The sequence below is a fragment of the Scylla paramamosain genome, chromosome 16 (assembly GCF_035594125.1).
Source record: "Scylla paramamosain isolate STU-SP2022 chromosome 16, ASM3559412v1, whole genome shotgun sequence".
Lineage (NCBI taxonomy): Eukaryota > Metazoa > Arthropoda > Malacostraca > Decapoda > Portunidae > Scylla > Scylla paramamosain.
The window spans coordinates 17,363,000-17,381,949 of record NC_087166.1 but is presented as its reverse complement, the minus strand read 5'-3'; the positions used below and the strand labels follow the sequence as shown (position 1 = coordinate 17,381,949).

The 18,950-nt window shown below is 41.8% G+C and overlaps 2 protein-coding genes across 2 annotated transcripts; both read left to right on the top strand.

Annotated features, from left to right (window-relative positions):
- The first annotated feature begins 8,215 nt into the window (after nt 1–8,215).
- Nucleotides 8,216–12,011, top strand: LOC135107816 (uncharacterized). The gene is made up of 3 exons (XM_064018110.1): nt 8,216–9,759; nt 9,894–10,016; nt 11,211–12,011. The coding sequence occupies exons 1-3, from the start codon at nt 9,717–9,719 to the stop codon at nt 11,954–11,956; spliced, it is 912 nt and encodes a 303-aa protein (XP_063874180.1). The 5' UTR covers nt 8,216–9,716; the 3' UTR covers nt 11,957–12,011.
- Nucleotides 12,012–13,779: 1,768 nt separating this feature from the next.
- On the top strand, nt 13,780–14,847 carry LOC135108194 (WAS/WASL-interacting protein family member 1-like). Its single transcript, XM_064018969.1, has one exon. The coding sequence runs from the start codon at nt 13,780–13,782 to the stop codon at nt 14,845–14,847; it is 1,068 nt and encodes a 355-aa protein (XP_063875039.1).
- The last annotated feature ends 4,103 nt before the right edge of the window (nt 14,848–18,950 follow it).

Sequence of the window (18,950 nt, the reverse complement as noted above, 5' to 3'; positions counted from 1 at the left end):
GGAGATTACCATCATCACCAAAGATCACCCATAACACCATAACATCATCCCCAAAATCACCAATACACCACAACACCAGCTTCCAAGATCAACACCACAACCTCCACTCACAAAATGGCTGCCAGTTTGACCTATGACCCCTTCCAACAGCGTCACCGGCACAACTCAACAACCGAATTTCAGCGGACAAGAGCTCTTGGTACCACAAAAGACTCACTAACCTCATCCTGGATATCAAGGTTATAACGCTACACCACTAGTACCTCCATAAACTCATTCCATCACCAATCCATACCAAGATCCTTCCCTGAGAGACGCCACCTTCCTCCCCACTTCACGACACAAAGCGTTCTGCCTTCCCCTCCTTGGAATGTGTTGTTGCCCACTCAAGGTCCCCTCGTTTTCAACGTATTTCCACCTCAATTATACTTCCTCCCTTATACATACAAAGATATAGAGAACTTAAATTATGAAGAGAATAATACTACATGATATAAAATGGGTAAATAAGCCTTACACTACTTATAACAATAATAAGGATAGTGCCCGAATGGCAGGTAACCGGAACACGGGTACACTAAGAAAACATGATCCCATTCAAGGTAAACTTTACAGAGAAACAGAATAACTTTACCAAAAACAAGTATTCCTAGTGTTTTTAAGATTGCTAGGTAGAAAACGCCAAAATGTATGTAAAGTATATGGGGAAACGAAAAGACATTACGAGAAACGTGTATTATGAGTGCAATTGAGCTTCTTAGGTATCAAAACGCGAAAACACATGAATAGCACTCTATAAGGAAAAAAGAACATTACCAAAAACTTGTATTTTGTGTGGATTTCACATTGTTAGGTACCAAAACACCAAAATGCATGCAAAGCACCTTTATATGAGGAAAAGACATTTCCAAAAACGTATCTTTTGAGTGTTATTTATAAGCGTGTTGCATCAAAACACTAATAAACATAGAAATATTTCTATATGGGAAAACTGAACAACATTAAAAAAGAAATGTCTTTTGAGTGTTCTTGATCTTCTTTCGTACCAAAAATCTAAACCGCATACATCAAAAATCTCTTTTTGGAGAAAAAGATTAACATTACCAAAAAACAAGCAATTTGAGTGTTTTTGAGTTTATGTACTAAAACGAGAAAACGCATGAATCTCAGTCTATATTGAACAGAACAATATTACCGGAAACGTAAATTTTTAGTTTATTATACAATGTTAAGTACCAAACCGCCAAAATACATTCAAAAGACTCTTAATAGAAAAGGAAGAGAGAGATGTCCAGAAACGTGTTTTTTTTTTTTTTTTTTTTTTTTTTTGTGTGTGTGTGTGTGTGTGTGTGTGTGTGTGTGTGTGTGTGTGTGTGTTTAAGTGCGTGCTAGCCACAAAAAAAAATATTCAAAACCATAGAAATTAGAATATATTAAAAAAAAATTACCAAAAACGTCTCTTTTCAGAGTGTATGGGTTACTTACGTACCTAAATGATATAAACTATTAAAAACAACCATTACTGAAAAACAGGATAACATTACCAAAAAGAAGTATTTTCAGTGTTTTGGGCTTTACGTAGGAAAACGCCGAAATGCATGGAAGTTACCCTGTATAAGGAAATAAAATAGACATTAAGAGAAATGTGTATTAAGAGTGTTTTTGAGGATCTTAGATACCAAAACGTAAAAAGGCATTACCAATACTCTATACTAAGAAACATATCAACATTATCAAAAACGTGTATTTTGTGTATATTTGACATTGTTAGGTACCAAAACGCCAAAATGTATGCAAAAAAAACTCTACATTGGGAAAGTAAACGAGACTTCCAGAAACTTGTCTTTTGAGTGATTATGAGCGTGCTAGGCACCAAAACGTTAAGAGGAATGGTAAGCACGCTATAGGGGAAACCAAACAACATTACCAAAGACGTTTTTTTTTTTTTTTTTTTTCGTTTTTTGGGCTACTTACATACCAAAACGTTGAAACACACATAAAAAAGAAACAAACTACGAAGCAACAGCATAACTTAAAAAAAAAAGTATGTTTTCAATATTTTTGAGAATGCTACGTAAAAAAAATCAATATGGATGAAAAGTACTTATTTAGGGAAACGAAGACATTAAGAGATACGTCTATTACGAGAGTTTTTGGGTTTTTTAGGTACTAAATGTTAAAACTTTTATAGAGTACTATACAGAGTGTAGTACTCTATCTCAAGACAAAATCAAATGACAAAAAATCGTGTATTTGAGTGTTTTTTTTTTCTTCATATTATTAGATACTAAAATGCCAAAATGCATGGAAAGCCACTTATCTGGGAAATGAAAGGAAATTTATAATGTTTTTGAGCGTGTTAGACACCAAAACGCCAAAAAAGAAAAACAAAAAAACATGGAAATCCAACATTGCGAAAAACATCTCTCTTGAGTGTTTTTAACTTGTTACATAACAAAACACACACACACACACACACAAAAAAAAACATGCAATAGACCCTCTATGGAGAAAAGAAAAAATATTACCAAAAACGAGTATTGTTTTGACGTATTCTTACGTTTGTTACCTATTAGACAACAAAATGCAGGCAAAATACCCTATATGGGGAAATGAAAAGACATTACGAGAAACGAGTATTATGTGTGTTTCTGAGCTTTTTAAGTACCAAAAGGCAAAAAAGCATTAATAATACTCGATAATGAGAAACAGAACATTACCAAAAACGTGTATTTCGAGTGTATTTCACATTATTAGATTCCAAAATGCAAACATGAATGCAAAGTACTCTATAAAGGGAAAGGATACAAGATTTCCAGAAACGTGTCTTTTTAGTGTTTTAATGTGTTAACTACCAAAACACTAAAAGCATGGAAATCTCCCTATATGGAAATAGAAAACATTACCGAAAACGTGTCTATTGACTTTTTTTCAAATTTTTACTTACTAATACTATAAAAAAAAGTAGGCAAAACACCCTCTTTGGAAAAACATAATAAAATTTCCATATTTTGAGAATTTTTCTCTTTGTTACTTAGAGAGACGCAAAAATTAATGCAAAGTTCCCAATATATGAAAAAAAAAAAAAACAAGAAACGTGTATTATGAGTGATTTTGAGCTCTTAGGTACCAAAACGCAAAAACGCATGAATAGCACTCTATATGGAGAAGCAGAACAACATTACCAAAAACGTGTATTTTGAGTGTATTTCACATTGTTAGATACCAAAAAGCCAAAATGCTCAAAAACACTCATAATACAGATTTCTAGTAATGTCTTCTCGTTTCCCAAAGTGTTTTCCACGCATTTTAGCATTTTTTCAAGTAACAAGCTCAAATACACACAAGAAAAAAAATCAAAATACACGTTTATGGTAATGTTGTTTGGTTTCCTATTTAGGTTCCTTTACATTTTTTTTTTTTTTTTTTTATCGTTTTGGTGCTCTATCACGCTCATAAACACTTAAAAGACACTTTTCTGAAATGTCATTTCCTTTCCCCATATAGGGCGCTTTGCTTCCATTTTATCGTTTTTGTACCTAACAATGTGAAATACACCCAAAATGCACATTTTCCGTAATGTTGTTCTTTTTCTCCAAATAGAGTGCTATTCATGTGTTTTAGCTTTTTATTGCCTAAGAAGTTCAAAATACTTATTATACACATTTCTTGTAATGTATTTTCGTTTCCCTATATTTGGTAATTTTCATGCATTTTGGCGCTTTTGTATGTAACAAGCTCAAAGATTCTAAAATGCTTGTTTTTGTAATGTTATTATATTTCTCAATAAAAGGTGATTTACATGCGTTTGAGAATCCTGATAAGTAGTGAGTTCAAAAATACTCAAAAAGACACGTTTTTTGTAATGTTCTTTATAGCCATACAAAAAAATACATGTTTTCGGTAAAATTATACTGTTTCAGTATAAAGAGTTTTTCTGCATACGTTTTAGTGTTTTAGTACGTAATTAGCCCAAAACATTCAAAAGACTTTTTTTTTCTTTTTTTTTTTTTTTTTTTTTACATACAGGGTGATTTCCATGTTTTTTTTTTTTTCTCGTTTTTTGGTGCTTAGCACGCTCATAAACACTCAACAGACAAGTTTCTGATACAGTCGTTTCCTTTCCCTATTTATGGTGCTTTACATGTATTTTGGCTTTTTGGTATCTAATGATGTGAAAAACACTCTAAATAAACATATATTGGTAATGTTATTTTGCTTCTCAATGTAGAATGCTATACATGCGTATGCTTTTTAAGCGTTTTGGTGACTACCACGCTCAAAAACACTCATAAGACTCGTTTCTTGGAATGTCTTTTCGTTTCCCCATATAAAGTGCATTTTGGCATTTTCATAAAAAAACATTCGTGTGTTTTCGCGTTTTAGTACCTAAGAAACTCAAAAACACTTACTTATAAGACACTTTTTTCGTATTGTCTTTTCGTTTCCCCATATAGGGTACTTTCCAATCATTTTGCCGTTTTTCTACGAAATAAGGTAACAAACACTCAAAATACTTGTTTTTTGGTGACGTTATTCTGTTTCTCCATAAAGGGCGCTTTTGCATCTTTTTTTTTCTTTTTTTTTTTTTTTGCTCGTAAGTAGCTCAAAACATTGAAAAGATGGTTTTGGTAATGTTTCGATTTTCCATAGAGTGCTTTATAGGTGTTTTAATGCCTAACACGTTTATAAACACTCAAAAGACACTTTTTTTTTTTTTTTATATCTTTTCCTTAGCCTATGATTTCTTTTTTTTTGTAATCAAAATCCAATTTTTTTGGTAATTTTCTTCTTTTTAACAATATAGAGTGTTATAAATGTGTTTTATGATATTGGTACCATATTAACTTAAATATTCATAGTGCACATTTCTCATTATGCATTTTTATTTCCCCATATAGAATATTTTGCATGTATTTTGTCATTTTTCTGTGTAACAAGATCTAAAGTAGTATTAAAGTTATACTTGGTGCTGATCAGACCTCATCTAGACTACGCTATGCAGTTCTGGTCCCCACATTATAGGAAAAATATAGGTCTATTAGAATCAGTACAGAGGAGAATGACTAAAAGGGTACAGGGAATGAGGAGTATTCCTTACGAGGCGAGATTGAAGTTGTTAAATTTACATTCTTTAGGGAGACGTAGTTTAAGTGGTATAAGAGTTATAGGAACGGGGATGTAAGCAAAATTCTTAGGATCAGCAACCAGAGTAGAACAAGAAATAACGAGTTCAAGCTTGAAAAACTTAGGTTTAGGAAGGAGATAGGAAAAAATTGGTTCTGAAATAGGGTGGTAGATGAGTGGAACGGATTCAGTAATCATGTTGTTAGTGCTGGAACATTAGAGAGCTTTAAGAGAAGATTAGACAGGTTTAGGGATGGGGATAATATATGGAAATAGGTAGGTATATTTCATACAGGGACTGCCACGTGTAAGCCTTGTCGCTTCTTGCAGCTTATATTCTTATGTTCTTATGTACACTTTTCTGTAATGTTATGTTACTCCAGATAGAATGCTCTTCATGCGTTTTAGATTCTTGGTATCTAAGAAGCTCAAAAAAACTCATAATACACGTTTCTCGAATGTCTTCGTTTCCCCATAGAGCATACTTTCGATGCTTTTTTGGCGCTTTTCTGTGTAACAAGTTTAAAATACTTGTTTTTGGTAACGGTTTTCTGTTTTTCCATTAAGGGTGTATTATATACTTTTAGTGTTTTCCTACATAAGGAACTTAAAAACGCTGAAAAGAGACGTTTTTGGTAATATTTTTTATTATTTCAATCAGACTTGTGTTAGCCTTCGGTAGCCTTGTCTCAAGCGTATAGCTTATTTCCTTGAATCTTTTCCCAATAGACGATAAAGAAAAATGTGGCAACTAGCAAAGCTTTGACGTCATCACCCCAGCTCCCGGCCGCTATAAAACCTGGCCCCCCCCCCGGCCCAGAGGAATCTCATATCGTCTCAAGCTCTCGTACAGACTACTCCTGTGCGCAGTGTTAGCCCTTCTCATCTTTATGCCCATTTACTGGGTTTTCTCCACTCTGGTTAGTTCTTGACACTTCTTTTTGCCGCTTCTTCTTGCCGCATGTTCTTCTTAATTGCGACAACTGTGCAGATGCGACAGTTGTGACTGCTACTTGTATTCCGCCATGTTCGCCAGGTGCGACATGTGCGACAGAAGCGACAGTTGTGACAGAAGCGACAGATGCTACAGACAGTTGCAACAGCTGCGACTGTTGCGACAGAAGCGACAGATGCAACAGAAGCGACAGATGCGACAGAAGTGACAGATGCAACTGAAGCGACATTAGCGACAGTTGCAACAGATGCGACAGAAGCGACAGTTGCGACAGAAACGACAGTTGCGACAGAAGCGACAGTCGCGACAGAAGCGACAAAAGCGACAGTTGCGCCAGAAGCGACAGTTGCGCTAGAAGCGACAGTTGCACCAGAAGCGACAGTTGCGAAAGAAGCGACAGTTGCGCCGGAAGCGACAGAAGCAACAGAAGCGACAGAAGCAACAGAAGCGACAGTTGCGACAGAAGTGACAGTTGCGACAGAAGCGACAGTTGCGACAGAAGCGACAGTTGCGACAGAAGCGACAGAAGCGACAGTTGTGCTAGAAGCGACAGAAGCGACAGTTGCGACAGAAGCGACAGTTGCGACAGAAGCAACAGTTGCGACAGAAGCGACAGAAGTGACAGAAGCGACAGTTGCGCTAGAAGTGACAGAAGCGACAGTTGCGACAGAAGCGACAGTTGCGACAGAAGCGACAGTTGCGACAGAAGCGACAGAAGCGACAGAAACGACAGTTGCGACAGAAGCGACAGTTGCGACAGAAGCAATAGTTGTGACGGAAGTGACAGAAGCGACAGTTGCGACAGAACGACAGATGTGACAGAATCGACAGTTGTGACAGAAGCGACAGAAGTGACAGTTGCGACAGTTGCGACAGAAGCGACAGAAGCGACAGAAGCGACAGTTGCGACAGAAGCGACAGTTGCGACAGAAGCGACAGAAGCGACAGTTGCGACAGAAGCAAAAGTTGCGACAGATGCGACAGAAGCGATAGTTGCGACAGAAGCGACAGTTGCGACATGAAGCGACAGTCTCTATCTTCCGTCTCCCTTGCGAACATGCTGCAGTTGCGGCATTTTTTCAAAAGTTGACTTTACAATTGCACTTGACATTTTTACACTTCTGCCCAATGCAGACTACTCATTGCCTCCCCCTACTTTCAGGCTCGCCATGGAGGATTCTCCAGACTGCAAAAACGTGCCTTACCAACATCCTTGCGTAAGCACTCCCCCTGCGTCACCGTCCCGCACAAAGGTGTTCCGGGAGGTGTCAAATGGAACCCTGCCGCCTGCCCGCACTGCTCTTCCTGGGCGGACATCTTTCGCAAGGACAACTCCAAAGGAGAGGAACTGTGTGCTGTCCTAAAACTGGTGCGAAGACACCACATAAAATCGCATATCCAGGAGGACGCTGTGCTAGACCTCTTCCAGACTCAAGCTCTGCGGGACGAGTTTGGCACACTCCTCCCTCGACTCCAGTCACGAACGCGGAGCGTTTCCCGAACTCCCTCACGGGGGCGCAGACGAACACGTTCCCCTCCCCCAAAACCACAGAGCTCCAAAACTGACGTCTCAGCTATCTTCTCCTCCTCTGATGAAGCTGAGCTGCGGTCCTCTAAGAAGAAGAGTAAGAAACGCTCTAGGACGAGTTCATCCTGTTCCTCTGATGAGGCTGATTTACAGTCCTCCAAGAAGGGTAAGAAACAAAAGAGGACGAACTCCACTTCCTCCTCCTCTACTTCTCGCGACTCCTCGCCCCGGAAAACCAAGTCTTCCAGACACAAGCACTCGGAGAAGCGCAGAAGGTCCTCTTCACCCCCGGAAAGGAAATCTCGGAAACAACGACACTGGCGCTCACCACCCTACCCTCCTCCAGGGCACAGAGCCCCCCTTTATTTTCCTGAAGTTGGTGGCCCTTCCGAATACTACGACCCTCATACTCCCTACTTTTACCACGCCCCTGACAGACGTGTTTACCATCAAGCTTACCCTCCCATTTCCCAAGGGGATTTCTTTCACGATCCTCACTACGATTACTCCCGTTATAAGGACGACGTCCCGGAAGCAGAATTCTCCGAAGCGGAGGAAAACCCCGCGGTAGAAGCGGTAGACATTTCAGAGGACGGTCATTTCTCTCCCGATTACACTCTGGACCGATACACTTCCGTCACTCCCGTCCTTCCTCCCGAGGGTACGGTTGCAGCCCAAGCGAAAACAGCCGCCACGGAGGACTTCAACAGCCCCGCCTCCTCTCCGGAGGATCAATTTACCAAGGTTTTCTATCCCCCTGATGGAGCCTCTGCCATTTTCGAGGGTGCGACTAACCAAGTCATTTTTCATTACAAGTACAAATCCTATGGCAAGTTCGAGATCGTCGAGAGTGATCCCCTACAGTACGCAGCTCCTACAGTACCTCATACAGTACGCAGCTCCATTCCTAGCGGACTGCTACGATAATCCGTCCTCCTACAGTACGCAGCTCCATTCCTAGCGGACTGCTACGATAATCCGTCCTCCTGTCCAGCCTCATCTCAATCCTTGGGAGACCTCCAGACCAGCCTTGCCATGTTCAACACTTCCCTAATGGACAAGCTCGGATTTTCAGCGACCATGAACCCGCCCACCATCCACCTCCATAAGCAGTCCTCCCTCCACGGGGACCTCCTCAAGGCTCTTAACAAACACCGCCTAGCACGAACGGCCCAAAAAGACCTTCTCAAACTGGTCAAAGGTGTTCCCTCCGCGGACATCCTGAAGCGCCTCGCAACTTCCAAAGACCAGCCACTCACACCCAAGGTGCAACGGTTCCTCACCGTCACTGCAGCGGACGCTGCTGACTCTGTTATTACCTTTCTAAACCTTTCCACAGCGGCAAGCTTCAATCACATTACGGATCTTCCAACGGCTTACGCCTATCTCACGCTTCCCCAGCACCATATGCTCGCTCTCTTTCATTCTCTGAAGGAGGAACTTTTGTTCCTGATTGGCACTTACAGTTTCATTGCCTCGTCTCACGAATCGCTCAAATCTGAAAGGAACGCCATACATACCAAGCTTCCTTCCCACTCCGACTGGCTGACCCACAACCTCCGGTGGTCAGCATATGGCTACAAGTCGTTTGCTAAGATGGCCATTCCCGTCGCAGAGAAACTCGTAGCCGTCACCCTTCTGCTCCGCATGGACTCGCTTTCTTACCAGCGTGCATCCCATCTCAGCGACCTTCTTGTCTACAACGATGATATTGTTGGGCCAGCGATCCTCCCTCTTGCAGGCAAAGGATCCTTTGATGCTGCTATCCGGGACCACGTTCTGAAGGTGGTTCCCTCCTCTAAGGGTTGATTCACACTGGCGTTCCGGTCACGTTCCGTTCTCGCTCCGATCACGGTACGGTCGAATATTGTCTCATTAATTTCAGTGCAAGCATTCACACTGGCGTTCACGCTCCGTTCTCGCTCCGATCACGGTCCGGTCACGGTTCCCTCAAAAGATATTTTGACCGGAGCGAGACCGACACGTGAACGGAACTTGATCGCCAGTGTGAACGCTGCCCACGGTCCTGCACCGATCCTGTTCCACTCCAGTCGAGTGTCAGCCTTCATTTAAGTAAGTAGTGTTGCATTTTGGTCCTACCAAATCATGGATAATCCAAAGAAAACACTACAATGGGATCATGCAAAAGGTAGGAAAATGATACAAATACGTATTCTTTTTATTTATCACTGATACAATGACAATGCGTACAGCTAGGATATACATAACTACCAGCTGAATAAAATATTACCTACAAAACTACATTAAATTTTGTGGTTTCAGATGAAATGCTAATAGAATTAGTCAAAGGTAAACCAGAGCTGTATGACCTGACTTCGCTGCAATACAGTGACAACGTGGCGAAAAGAGGCTGGGTCGAAATAAGCAGGCAGATGGGATGTGAAGGTAAGAAATTTCATACAATAGCCTAATATCCACTGTGGAAATGCATTTCCTCTCCTCACTAAACAATTTGCTTGTACAATAATGTTTGCATACTTAACACATTGGCAAGGTACTGAGAGAAAATAAAATATACATTATCAACCGAAGAAAGAAATTCCATATGTATTATAACAGCCTATTATCCACTACGGAAATGCATCTACTTGGCTCATTCAACAAATATTCCTACATGAGTTTGTTTGTCTACTTATATTTTATCATTTTGCCAAGCCACTGAACCAGCTGGGGAGCTGAAATAATCTTTCAGTATTTCTCTCACGCCAAAAGCCTCCCTTGTTGCATTTCCCCCTCTTCCTCTCACTGGACGTAAGCCTACTGTGTTTGGAGGCATGTCAACAGTATCTGGTAACGCAACAGCATTTGGGTGTATCAGATTGTGAAGTATGCAAGTTGTTGTAATGATTGCATTAGCGTTATCAGGCGTAGCTTTAAGTTTCCTTAAATATATTCTGAATGTTTGCGCTAGAATGCCAAATGTGCACTCAACTATCCTCCTGGCTCTAGATAATCTATAATTAAAAATCCTCTTCTCAACATTATGTTCAGTCTGTGAACCTGGATAGGGCCTCATCAAATTTCTCTTCAGCGGAAAAGCTTCATCCCCCACTATAACGTATGGTGCAAGCACATCAGTGCCAGGAAGTGCAGCATCTTCTGGTACATTTAACTGTTCATCTTCCAAATATTTGCAAAGGTTGGAATTTTTTAAAATTCCACTGTCACTATTCTTACCATAAGATCCTACATCAACCCATACGAAGCGGTAGTTTGCATCAACCAAAGCTAAAAGGACAACAGAAAATGTCTTCTTATAGTTGAAATATAGGGAGCCACTATTTGCTGGTGCTTCAATTACCACATGTTTACCATCAAGTGTGCCTATGCAGTTTGGGAAATTCCACTGTGTCCAATATTCATTTGCAATTCGTTGCCAGTCTTCTTTACTTGGTGTCGGTATAGCCTCGGCCATAAGGTTTTTCATTATGGCATGACAAACATCCAGTACAGTACCCTGAGTGGTTGAATGGCCTAGACGGTAGCTGAAAGCTAGTGATTTGTAGGAATCTCCCGTAGCCAAAAATCTGCAATGAAACAATGGAGGGAATAACTGATCCGTTTTCTTCTTATTTTTAGGGTCTAAGTGTAAGGAACGCTGGGAATCCCTGCGAGCACAGTATCGTAAACACAAAAATAAGAAAACAAAGAGTGGGCAGGCTGCTGATGGCTTCCAGAAATGGAAGTTTGAGGATCAAATGTCGCTTTTGTTGGCATTTACGAAGGACAGAACACGAGTTACATCTCTGGAAAAGGCTGAAAATGAAGCAGAATATTCAGATAATTCAGAACACGATGACACACAAGAAAGAGCACTAGGCGACGAGGCTAGTGGTGTTGCACCAGATAGGCCTACACTCCCTCAGCAAGAGCGTCTCACGCGTAAAAGAAAGACACAGGAAAATAACAGTGCATCTGCTACACTTATGAAATACTTAGTAGATAAGAAGAAGGAAGAACATGCCCCACAAATAATAGATACTTTCTTTTCATTGATGTCAAATACTGTCAAGAAATTCACTCCAGCTGATCAGCATTACTCGTATATTAAAACAAAAGTGTTTTTATTAGTAAGTGAAATGGAAGAAAAGTACATTCATTACCAGAGTGAACAGGCATACGCACAGTATGTATGCCCCCAACCTGCAGCATCACCTGCTGTGTCGCAGTACTCCACTTCATTATCTGCAAGTCCTCAACCTATACAACAATTTCATCAAGCAACACGGAGTCAGGAGAACACCCACGGGGTGCCATCACCTCCGCAGCCTGCATGCACTTCACAGTGGTTTAACCAACATGATCCTTCTTCTTTCTCTTCATAATTATTGTAGCCTACAGTCAATGTAACAACAAAAGGAATAATAAATGATGATTATCTGTGCCCTTTATCTTGTGTTTGAGCCTTACAGCAAAATAAATCCGAGTCACATCTTTTCTTTACCTTACCTTAGACACACAGCCAGTTTTTCTCTTGGAGTGAGTGCTTCTCTGAATGGTGTATTTTTTTTTTTTCAGGTCAACCTCAATTTTCGATAGAATTTTTTGAAATGTTGCTTTGTTCATTCTGAAGTAGCTATGGAATTTACTTTCATCATCAACAAGATGAGGATACAGAGTATTATATTCGCCCTCAGTCTTCCTATCTTGCAACATAGGATGAACCCACAATCTCTTTCTTTTTCTGTTTTTTTTTTTTCTTCCTCTTCCTCATCAAGTGCAACGGCGATCATTGCCAACTCAGTGTCCGAAAAGTCACACATCCTTCGTAACTGATGGTCAGACTATACTGGTGTCGAGGAAGGGGGAATGACTGGACCGTGAACGGAGCGAGAGCAGACCGTAGGTGTGAATACCCCAGTACCGTGACCGTACCGTGATCGGAGCGAGAACGGAGCGTGACCGGAACGCCAGTGTGAATCAACCCTAAAACTTCCTCTGCGGCCTCCGGCTCTGTGTACCGGAAAGATCGAACGCCCTCAACCTCTCGTTCAGCTGACAAGTCCCCACAACCTCAGAGGTCCTTTCGCCCTCCATACCCTCGCAGACCCTACCATCCTCAGCTACAGCCGCGCTCCCAAACGGGCTCCTCCACGCGGTTTCACAACCCCACCAGACAATGGCAAGGCTTCAGAGGTACGGGAACACGAGGCTCCAGAGGGTTCCAACAGCACACCTCTCGAGAAGCTTCTAAACAACACTCTGCGGGAACGGTCCGTATCAGCCCCAACCGAACCCCAGCAGAACTAATGCGGACCGCAGAACCAAGACCAACCCCAAGCTTCCGCATCACGACAGAGCCAGTAAGTGACTCTTCCGGCGGTCGCCTCACGATCTTTGTGGATCAATGGTGGTCGGCCCCCAGAAGCATCTTCAACATCATCAAAAAGGGTTTCCATTGGACCTGGCAGTCGCAAGCTCCACAGCTTTGCACCCCCATCCACCTCGATTCCACTCCAAATCCCGACCTGTCTCTTGCAGTCACGGATCTCCTCTCAAAACAGGCAATATACCAAGTCTCTCCACAACCTTGCTTCCTATCACGCGTCTTCTTGGTTCTCAAGCAGACCGGGGGTCTCCGTTTTATCATAAATCTCACGCAGCTCAACAAGCACATACACTGCCCCCGCTTCCATATGTTGAACCACTCCGTTCTGGCAGACATGCTATCACCTCCCGCTTGAATGACGTCAATCGACCTATCCGACGCCTACTTCCACGTTCCTATCAAAGCCACATTGCACAAATACCTAGCCTTCACACACGACGGCAAGCTCTTCTTCTTCCGCGCCCTACCTTTCGGGGTCAACGTGGCTCCGTACATCTTCACTCGCATTCTGCGTTACCCAATCTCTCTTCTACATCAACAAGGCATTCCCGTCCTTGCTTACATAGACGACTGGATAATGTGGGGAAAATCTCCAGATCTTTCTTCTCATGCCTACATGACTACCGCTTCTGTGTTATCCCGCCTTGGCTTCCTTATCAACCACAAGAAATCACAACCAGTCCCAACACAGGACGCAAATTGGCTTGGTGTCCGATGGATCACCGACCAGGGCCTTTGGGGTATACCCATCTCAAAGCAAGAAGAACTTCGGGACCTCCTCCACAGGTTTTCCGTGGCTCCTACCACATCCCACAGAAAATGAGAACGTCTCCTAGGAGCTTTCAACTTTGTGACACAAATTCTGCCTCGCTCCCGTCACCTCCTACAACCTCTACTCAAACCTCAATTCCTAAGCTCTCCCGCCAACAGGGACAGGAAGGTTCCCATCCCCACACGTCTCCGCCGGGCCATACTACCTTGGCTCACGCAACCTCTCCTTCAGAATACCGAGCCCTTTCATTCCGCTCAAGATCCTGTCCTCCTATGGACGGACGCCTCCCTCTCGGGAGGGGGAGGTCACACACACTCGGCTGCCGTCTCCGGGTCTTGGACTCCCCTCGAGGAACACTTACACATCAATCTCCTCGAAGTCAGAGCGGTGCACCACTGTCTCCTTCACCTCGACCTATCCCATCAATGGATACATCTCTTTATAGACAACGCACCATCCCAATGTGCAATCAACAAGTTATCCTGCAAATCACCCAATCTCCTCAAGGAGGTGACCCACTTGGTCCACCTTCTCCAGCTTCGCTCTCTGAAGATCAAGGCCTTCCGCATTTCCACCCTCCTCAATGCCAAGGCCGACGCCCTCAGCCGTACTTCCCATCCACTCCTCGAATGGGAACTTCCACAGAAGATCTTCCATCAGCTCCAACTTCTCAGAGGTCCCCTCGAGATCGACCTCATGGCCACGAGCGAGAACTCGAAGCTATCTCTTTTCATATCCCCCCACCCTCACCCCCGAGCGTGGGGCCACAATGCTCTAGCCTGGGACTGGAACCAGTGGTCCCGGATCTACATATTCCCCCCGAAGTGGCTCATTCCTCTAGTCGTATCCAAACTTCAAACCTACAGACCCCACGGCCTGATAGTTCTACCGTGGTACCCAGCGGAACCCTGGTTCCCATACGTCCTCAACAGGTCCCTCGACCACTGGACTCTGAACCTGTTGGACCCAACGAAAAATGGACGTCGCGCCTCCGAGAACTGGACCGCATTCCATTTTTGAAGGAAGTTTTTTCAGCTAAATGGGGCGCCACAGTCGCCTCACGCCTGATCATAGCCCATCGCACCTCAACCGCTCGGCAGGCGCAGTCAGTCTAGAACGCCTTCAAACGCTGGCTTCCCCCGACGCTGACCACCATTTCTTCCCAAACTCTCATGGAGTTTCTCATACACTGTGAGGACGACCGCCGCTTAGACCCTCGGACCATCCTCAACTACCGGTCCCAACTAACTCTCCCTATGCTTCATGCCTTCGACATCAATCTTTCTACAGACACCTTCTCGCTACTGGCACGCAGCCAGTTCCTACGCAACCCTCCACTCAAGCAAAAAAATTCCACAATGGTCCATAGACCGGATTCTCGACACCTTCTCCTCCCCGGACTTTGAAATAGAGTTGGCCTCTCCGGTAAACCTCTTCCTCAAGACGCTCTTCCTTACCGCTCTCGCCTCCGGCAACAGAGCCAGCGAGCTTTCCGCCTCACTCAGGATGGGCCTTTCCCTCACCGAAACCAAAGCAGTGCTCCCAACACACCCCAGTTTTCTTTTCAAAAATCAAAACCCTCAAAATCCCACACCACCGGATATCACTTTTCCGGCGATAGGCAACGCACATTCCTTGTGCCCAGTCACAGCTCTCAGAAAGTACCTAGCAGCCACTCAAACGCTTCCTCATGAGGATTTCGTCTTTATTCATCCCAAGTCCTCTAAACCTCTCAAAGCCGGCCGCTTATCCTACTGGCTGGCGCAAGCCATTAAGATCGGAGACCCCCAAGCCATACGTCCTGCTGGCCACGATATCCGGAAAGTCGGTCACTCCATTGCCGCCTTCAGGAACTCAACTCCGCGTTCCATTCTGGAGAATGGTTTCTGGCACAACGCATCTGTTTTTGTCCAGAAGTACCTCATCTCCTGCCGACCAACAACCACGAGTTTCGTCGCTGGACGAAGCACCACCTCCTCTTGAAACAAAAAAGGGGGGGGAAGAGGTACGGACCAAAGGTCCCCACAGCATCCTAACCTCATGTACAGTTACCAGCCTAGGGTTTCCCCAAAATATTTTCTTTTACCTACGCTGTATAAAGGTTACATGTTCTTATTGCACCTAATTGTTTGTAAAGGTTTGGTCAGAAATCGACCTCAAGTTTTCCTGTGTTTCTCATTAAACATATAACCTCATAACAATGTATTTACCTAGCCATGTGTTCTCCTGGTTTTACCTTTCACCTTTTCCCTCATTGACTGCTCCACCTCCCAATGTTCTTCTACCATGGACGAAGGCAGGGTCTGAAATCACAAGGCTACCGAAGGCTAACACAAGTCTGATTGAAATAATGAAAAATAACGCTACTGACCTTCTCGGAAGTAGCAATATTTTTACATTATGTAATGAGGACTTGTGTTAGCCGAGGACCACCTCCTCCCATTCCCGCAGTCAAACCTTCGTCCGTCATCACTTCCCTTGATCCGATATGAGGTTCCTCTGGGCGGGGGGGGGGGGGCCGGCTTATATAGCGGCCGGGAGCTGGGATGATGACGTCACAGCTTTGCTAGTTGCCACATTTTTCTTTACCGTCTATTGGGAAAAGATTCAAGGAAACAAGCTATACGCTTGAGACAAGGCTACCGAAGGCTAACACAAGTCCTCATTACATAATGTAAAAATATTGCTACTTCCGAGAAGGTCAGTAGCGTTATTTTCTTGTATTCCCATATACCGTGATTTGCATACTTTTTTTTTTAACGTTTTTTTTTACTTACACGCTCAAAAACACCCAGAAGACACGTTTCTAGGAATTTCGTTTCCTTTCCTCATATAGTGTTTTGCAAGCTTTTTTTGTGTTTTGGTACTTAACAATGTGAAATGAACGTTTCGATATTTTTGTTCTCTTTCTTCATATAGAGTGCTATTTATGCATTTTCGCGTTTTGGTACCTAAAGAAGTAAAAAAAAAAAAAGCACACATGATACACGTTTATCGTAATGTGTTTTCGTTTCCCTATATAATGTACTTTACCTGTAGTTTGGCGTTTTTTTTACGTAACAAGCTCAAAAACGCTCAAAATACTTTTTTTTTTTATTCGTAATGGCATTGTGTGTTTTCTATGCGTTTTAGCGTTCTGGTAGTAAGTCGCTGAGAAACACTGAAAGGAGACGTATTTGTTTATGTTTTGTTTTCCGATATATGAATCTTTCCATGCTTTTTTGAGTAGCACAATCATAAACATTCAAAAGACACGTTTCTTGAAAGCTCGTTTCTTTTCTCCATATAATTCTCCATATAATCCTTTCTCCATAATGCATGCTTTGCATGCATTATGGCGTTATGGTACGTATCAATGTGAAATACACTCTAACTGCACGTTTTCTTGTAATATTGTTCTGCTTCTCCATATAGAGTGCTATTGAGGCGTTTTCTCGTTTTGGAAAAAAACACTCATAATACACGTCTTTCGTAACGTCCTTTTGTTTCCCCAAATCAGGTACTTTGCATCGATTTTAGTGTTTTTGTACATAGCAAACTCAAAAACACTAAAAATAGCTCGTGTTTTGGTACTTGAGAATGTGAAAAAAAGCATTGAAATAAGACGTTATAAGTAATGTTCAGTTTTTCTTTAGAGAGTGGTATCAATGCGTTTTCGCGTTTTAGCACCTAAAAATATTTAAAACACTCACAATGCATGTTTCTCGTAATGTCTTTTCCTTTCCTCTTATAGGGAGGTTGCAATGCATTTTGGCGTTTTTCTACGTAAGAAGCTCAAAAAAACACTCATAATATACGTCTTTCGTAAATTTTTTTTTTTTTCCCCAAATCAGGTACTTTGCATTGGTTTTAGTGTTTTTGTATGTAATAAGTTCAAAAACACTACAAATATTTGTTTTTGGTAATGTTATTTATTGTCTTTCTACATAAAGGAGAACGTTTTTTAGCGTTTTGGTACGTTAATAACTCGAAAACACTCAAAAGAGACATGAACAAAAATACTTAAAAGAGACGTTCCTGGTAAAGTAGTCTTGTTTCCCCATATATGATGGTTTGCATCAATTTGGCGTTTTGGTATGTAACCATATGAAAAAAAAAAAATCAAAATATAAGGATGCATTTTGGCGTTTTTCTAGGTAACATGCTCAAAACACTTACTATACTTATTTTTTAGTAATGTTATTCTGTTTCTCCTTAAAATGTATTTTAGCGTTTTGGTACGTAAGAAGCTCAAAACACTGCAAAGAGATCTTTTTGGTAACGCTGTGTTGTTTTCAAATACGTAATGTTTTTCCATGTTATTTAGCGTTTTGGTGCCTAGCAAGATGATAAATGCTCAAAAGACACGTTTTTAGAAATATTGCTTCCTTTCCCCATTTATGTTACTTTCCATGTATTTTTTTTTTTTTTTTTTGCGTTTTGGTGCCTAATAATGTGAAACAGACACAAAATACATGCTTTAGGTAATGTTGTTCTGTTTCTCCATATAAAGTGTTATTCATGCGTTTTCACATTTTGGTACCTAAGAATCTGAAAATCATAATACTCGTTCCTCGTAATGTCCTTTCGTTTCCTCATATAGGGTATTTTTCATTTGTTTTGGCGATTTTGTACGCAACAAGCACAAAACACTGAAAATACTAAATTTTGGTCACTTTATTCTGTTTCGCCATAAAAAAAGTTTGTGTATGCGTTTTAGTGTTTTGGTACGTAAGAAGTTCAAAAAAGCTAAAAAAAGAGACACGTTTTTCTTAATGGTTATTTTGTATTTTCACAGAAGGTGGAAAGACACGTTTTTCGTAATGTTGTTTTGCATTTCCACAAAAGGTGATTTCAATTCTTTTTAGCGTTTTGGTGCTTAAAACGCTCAAAAACACTCTAAAGACACGTTTCTGTAAAACTCGTTTTCTTCAGTAATATAGAATGATTTGCATTCATTTTGGCGCTTTAATACGTAACAGTGTGAAATACACTGAAAACATACGTTTTTGATAATGTAATGTTTATCAATATAACCGCTTTGGTACCTAAGAGTCTCTAAAGTAGTCATAATACACATTTTTCTTAATGCCCTTTCGTTTCTGCATATAGTGTACTTTGGCGTTTTCTACGTAACAATCTCAAAAAAAACATTCAAAATACTTGTTTTTGGTAATGTTATTCTTTTTCCTCATAAAGGGTGTTTTGTATGCGTTTTAGTATTTTGGTACGTAAGAAG

What these genes read in the sequence shown, in the direction of transcription:
- LOC135107816 (XM_064018110.1), top strand. Translation starts at nt 9,717, where the DNA reads ATGGATAATCCAAAGAAAACACTACAATGGGATCATGCAAAAG. An exon ending in ACAATGGGATCATGCAAAAG is followed by an intron (nt 9,760 to 9,893) that starts GTAGGAAAATGA and finishes TTGTGGTTTCAG; the next exon opens with ATGAAATGCTAATAGAATTA. An exon ending in CAGGCAGATGGGATGTGAAG is followed by an intron (nt 10,017 to 11,210) that starts GTAAGAAATTTC and finishes TCTTATTTTTAG; the next exon opens with GGTCTAAGTGTAAGGAACGC.
- LOC135108194 (XM_064018969.1), top strand. Translation starts at nt 13,780, where the DNA reads ATGAGAACGTCTCCTAGGAGCTTTCAACTTTGTGACACAAATTCTGCC.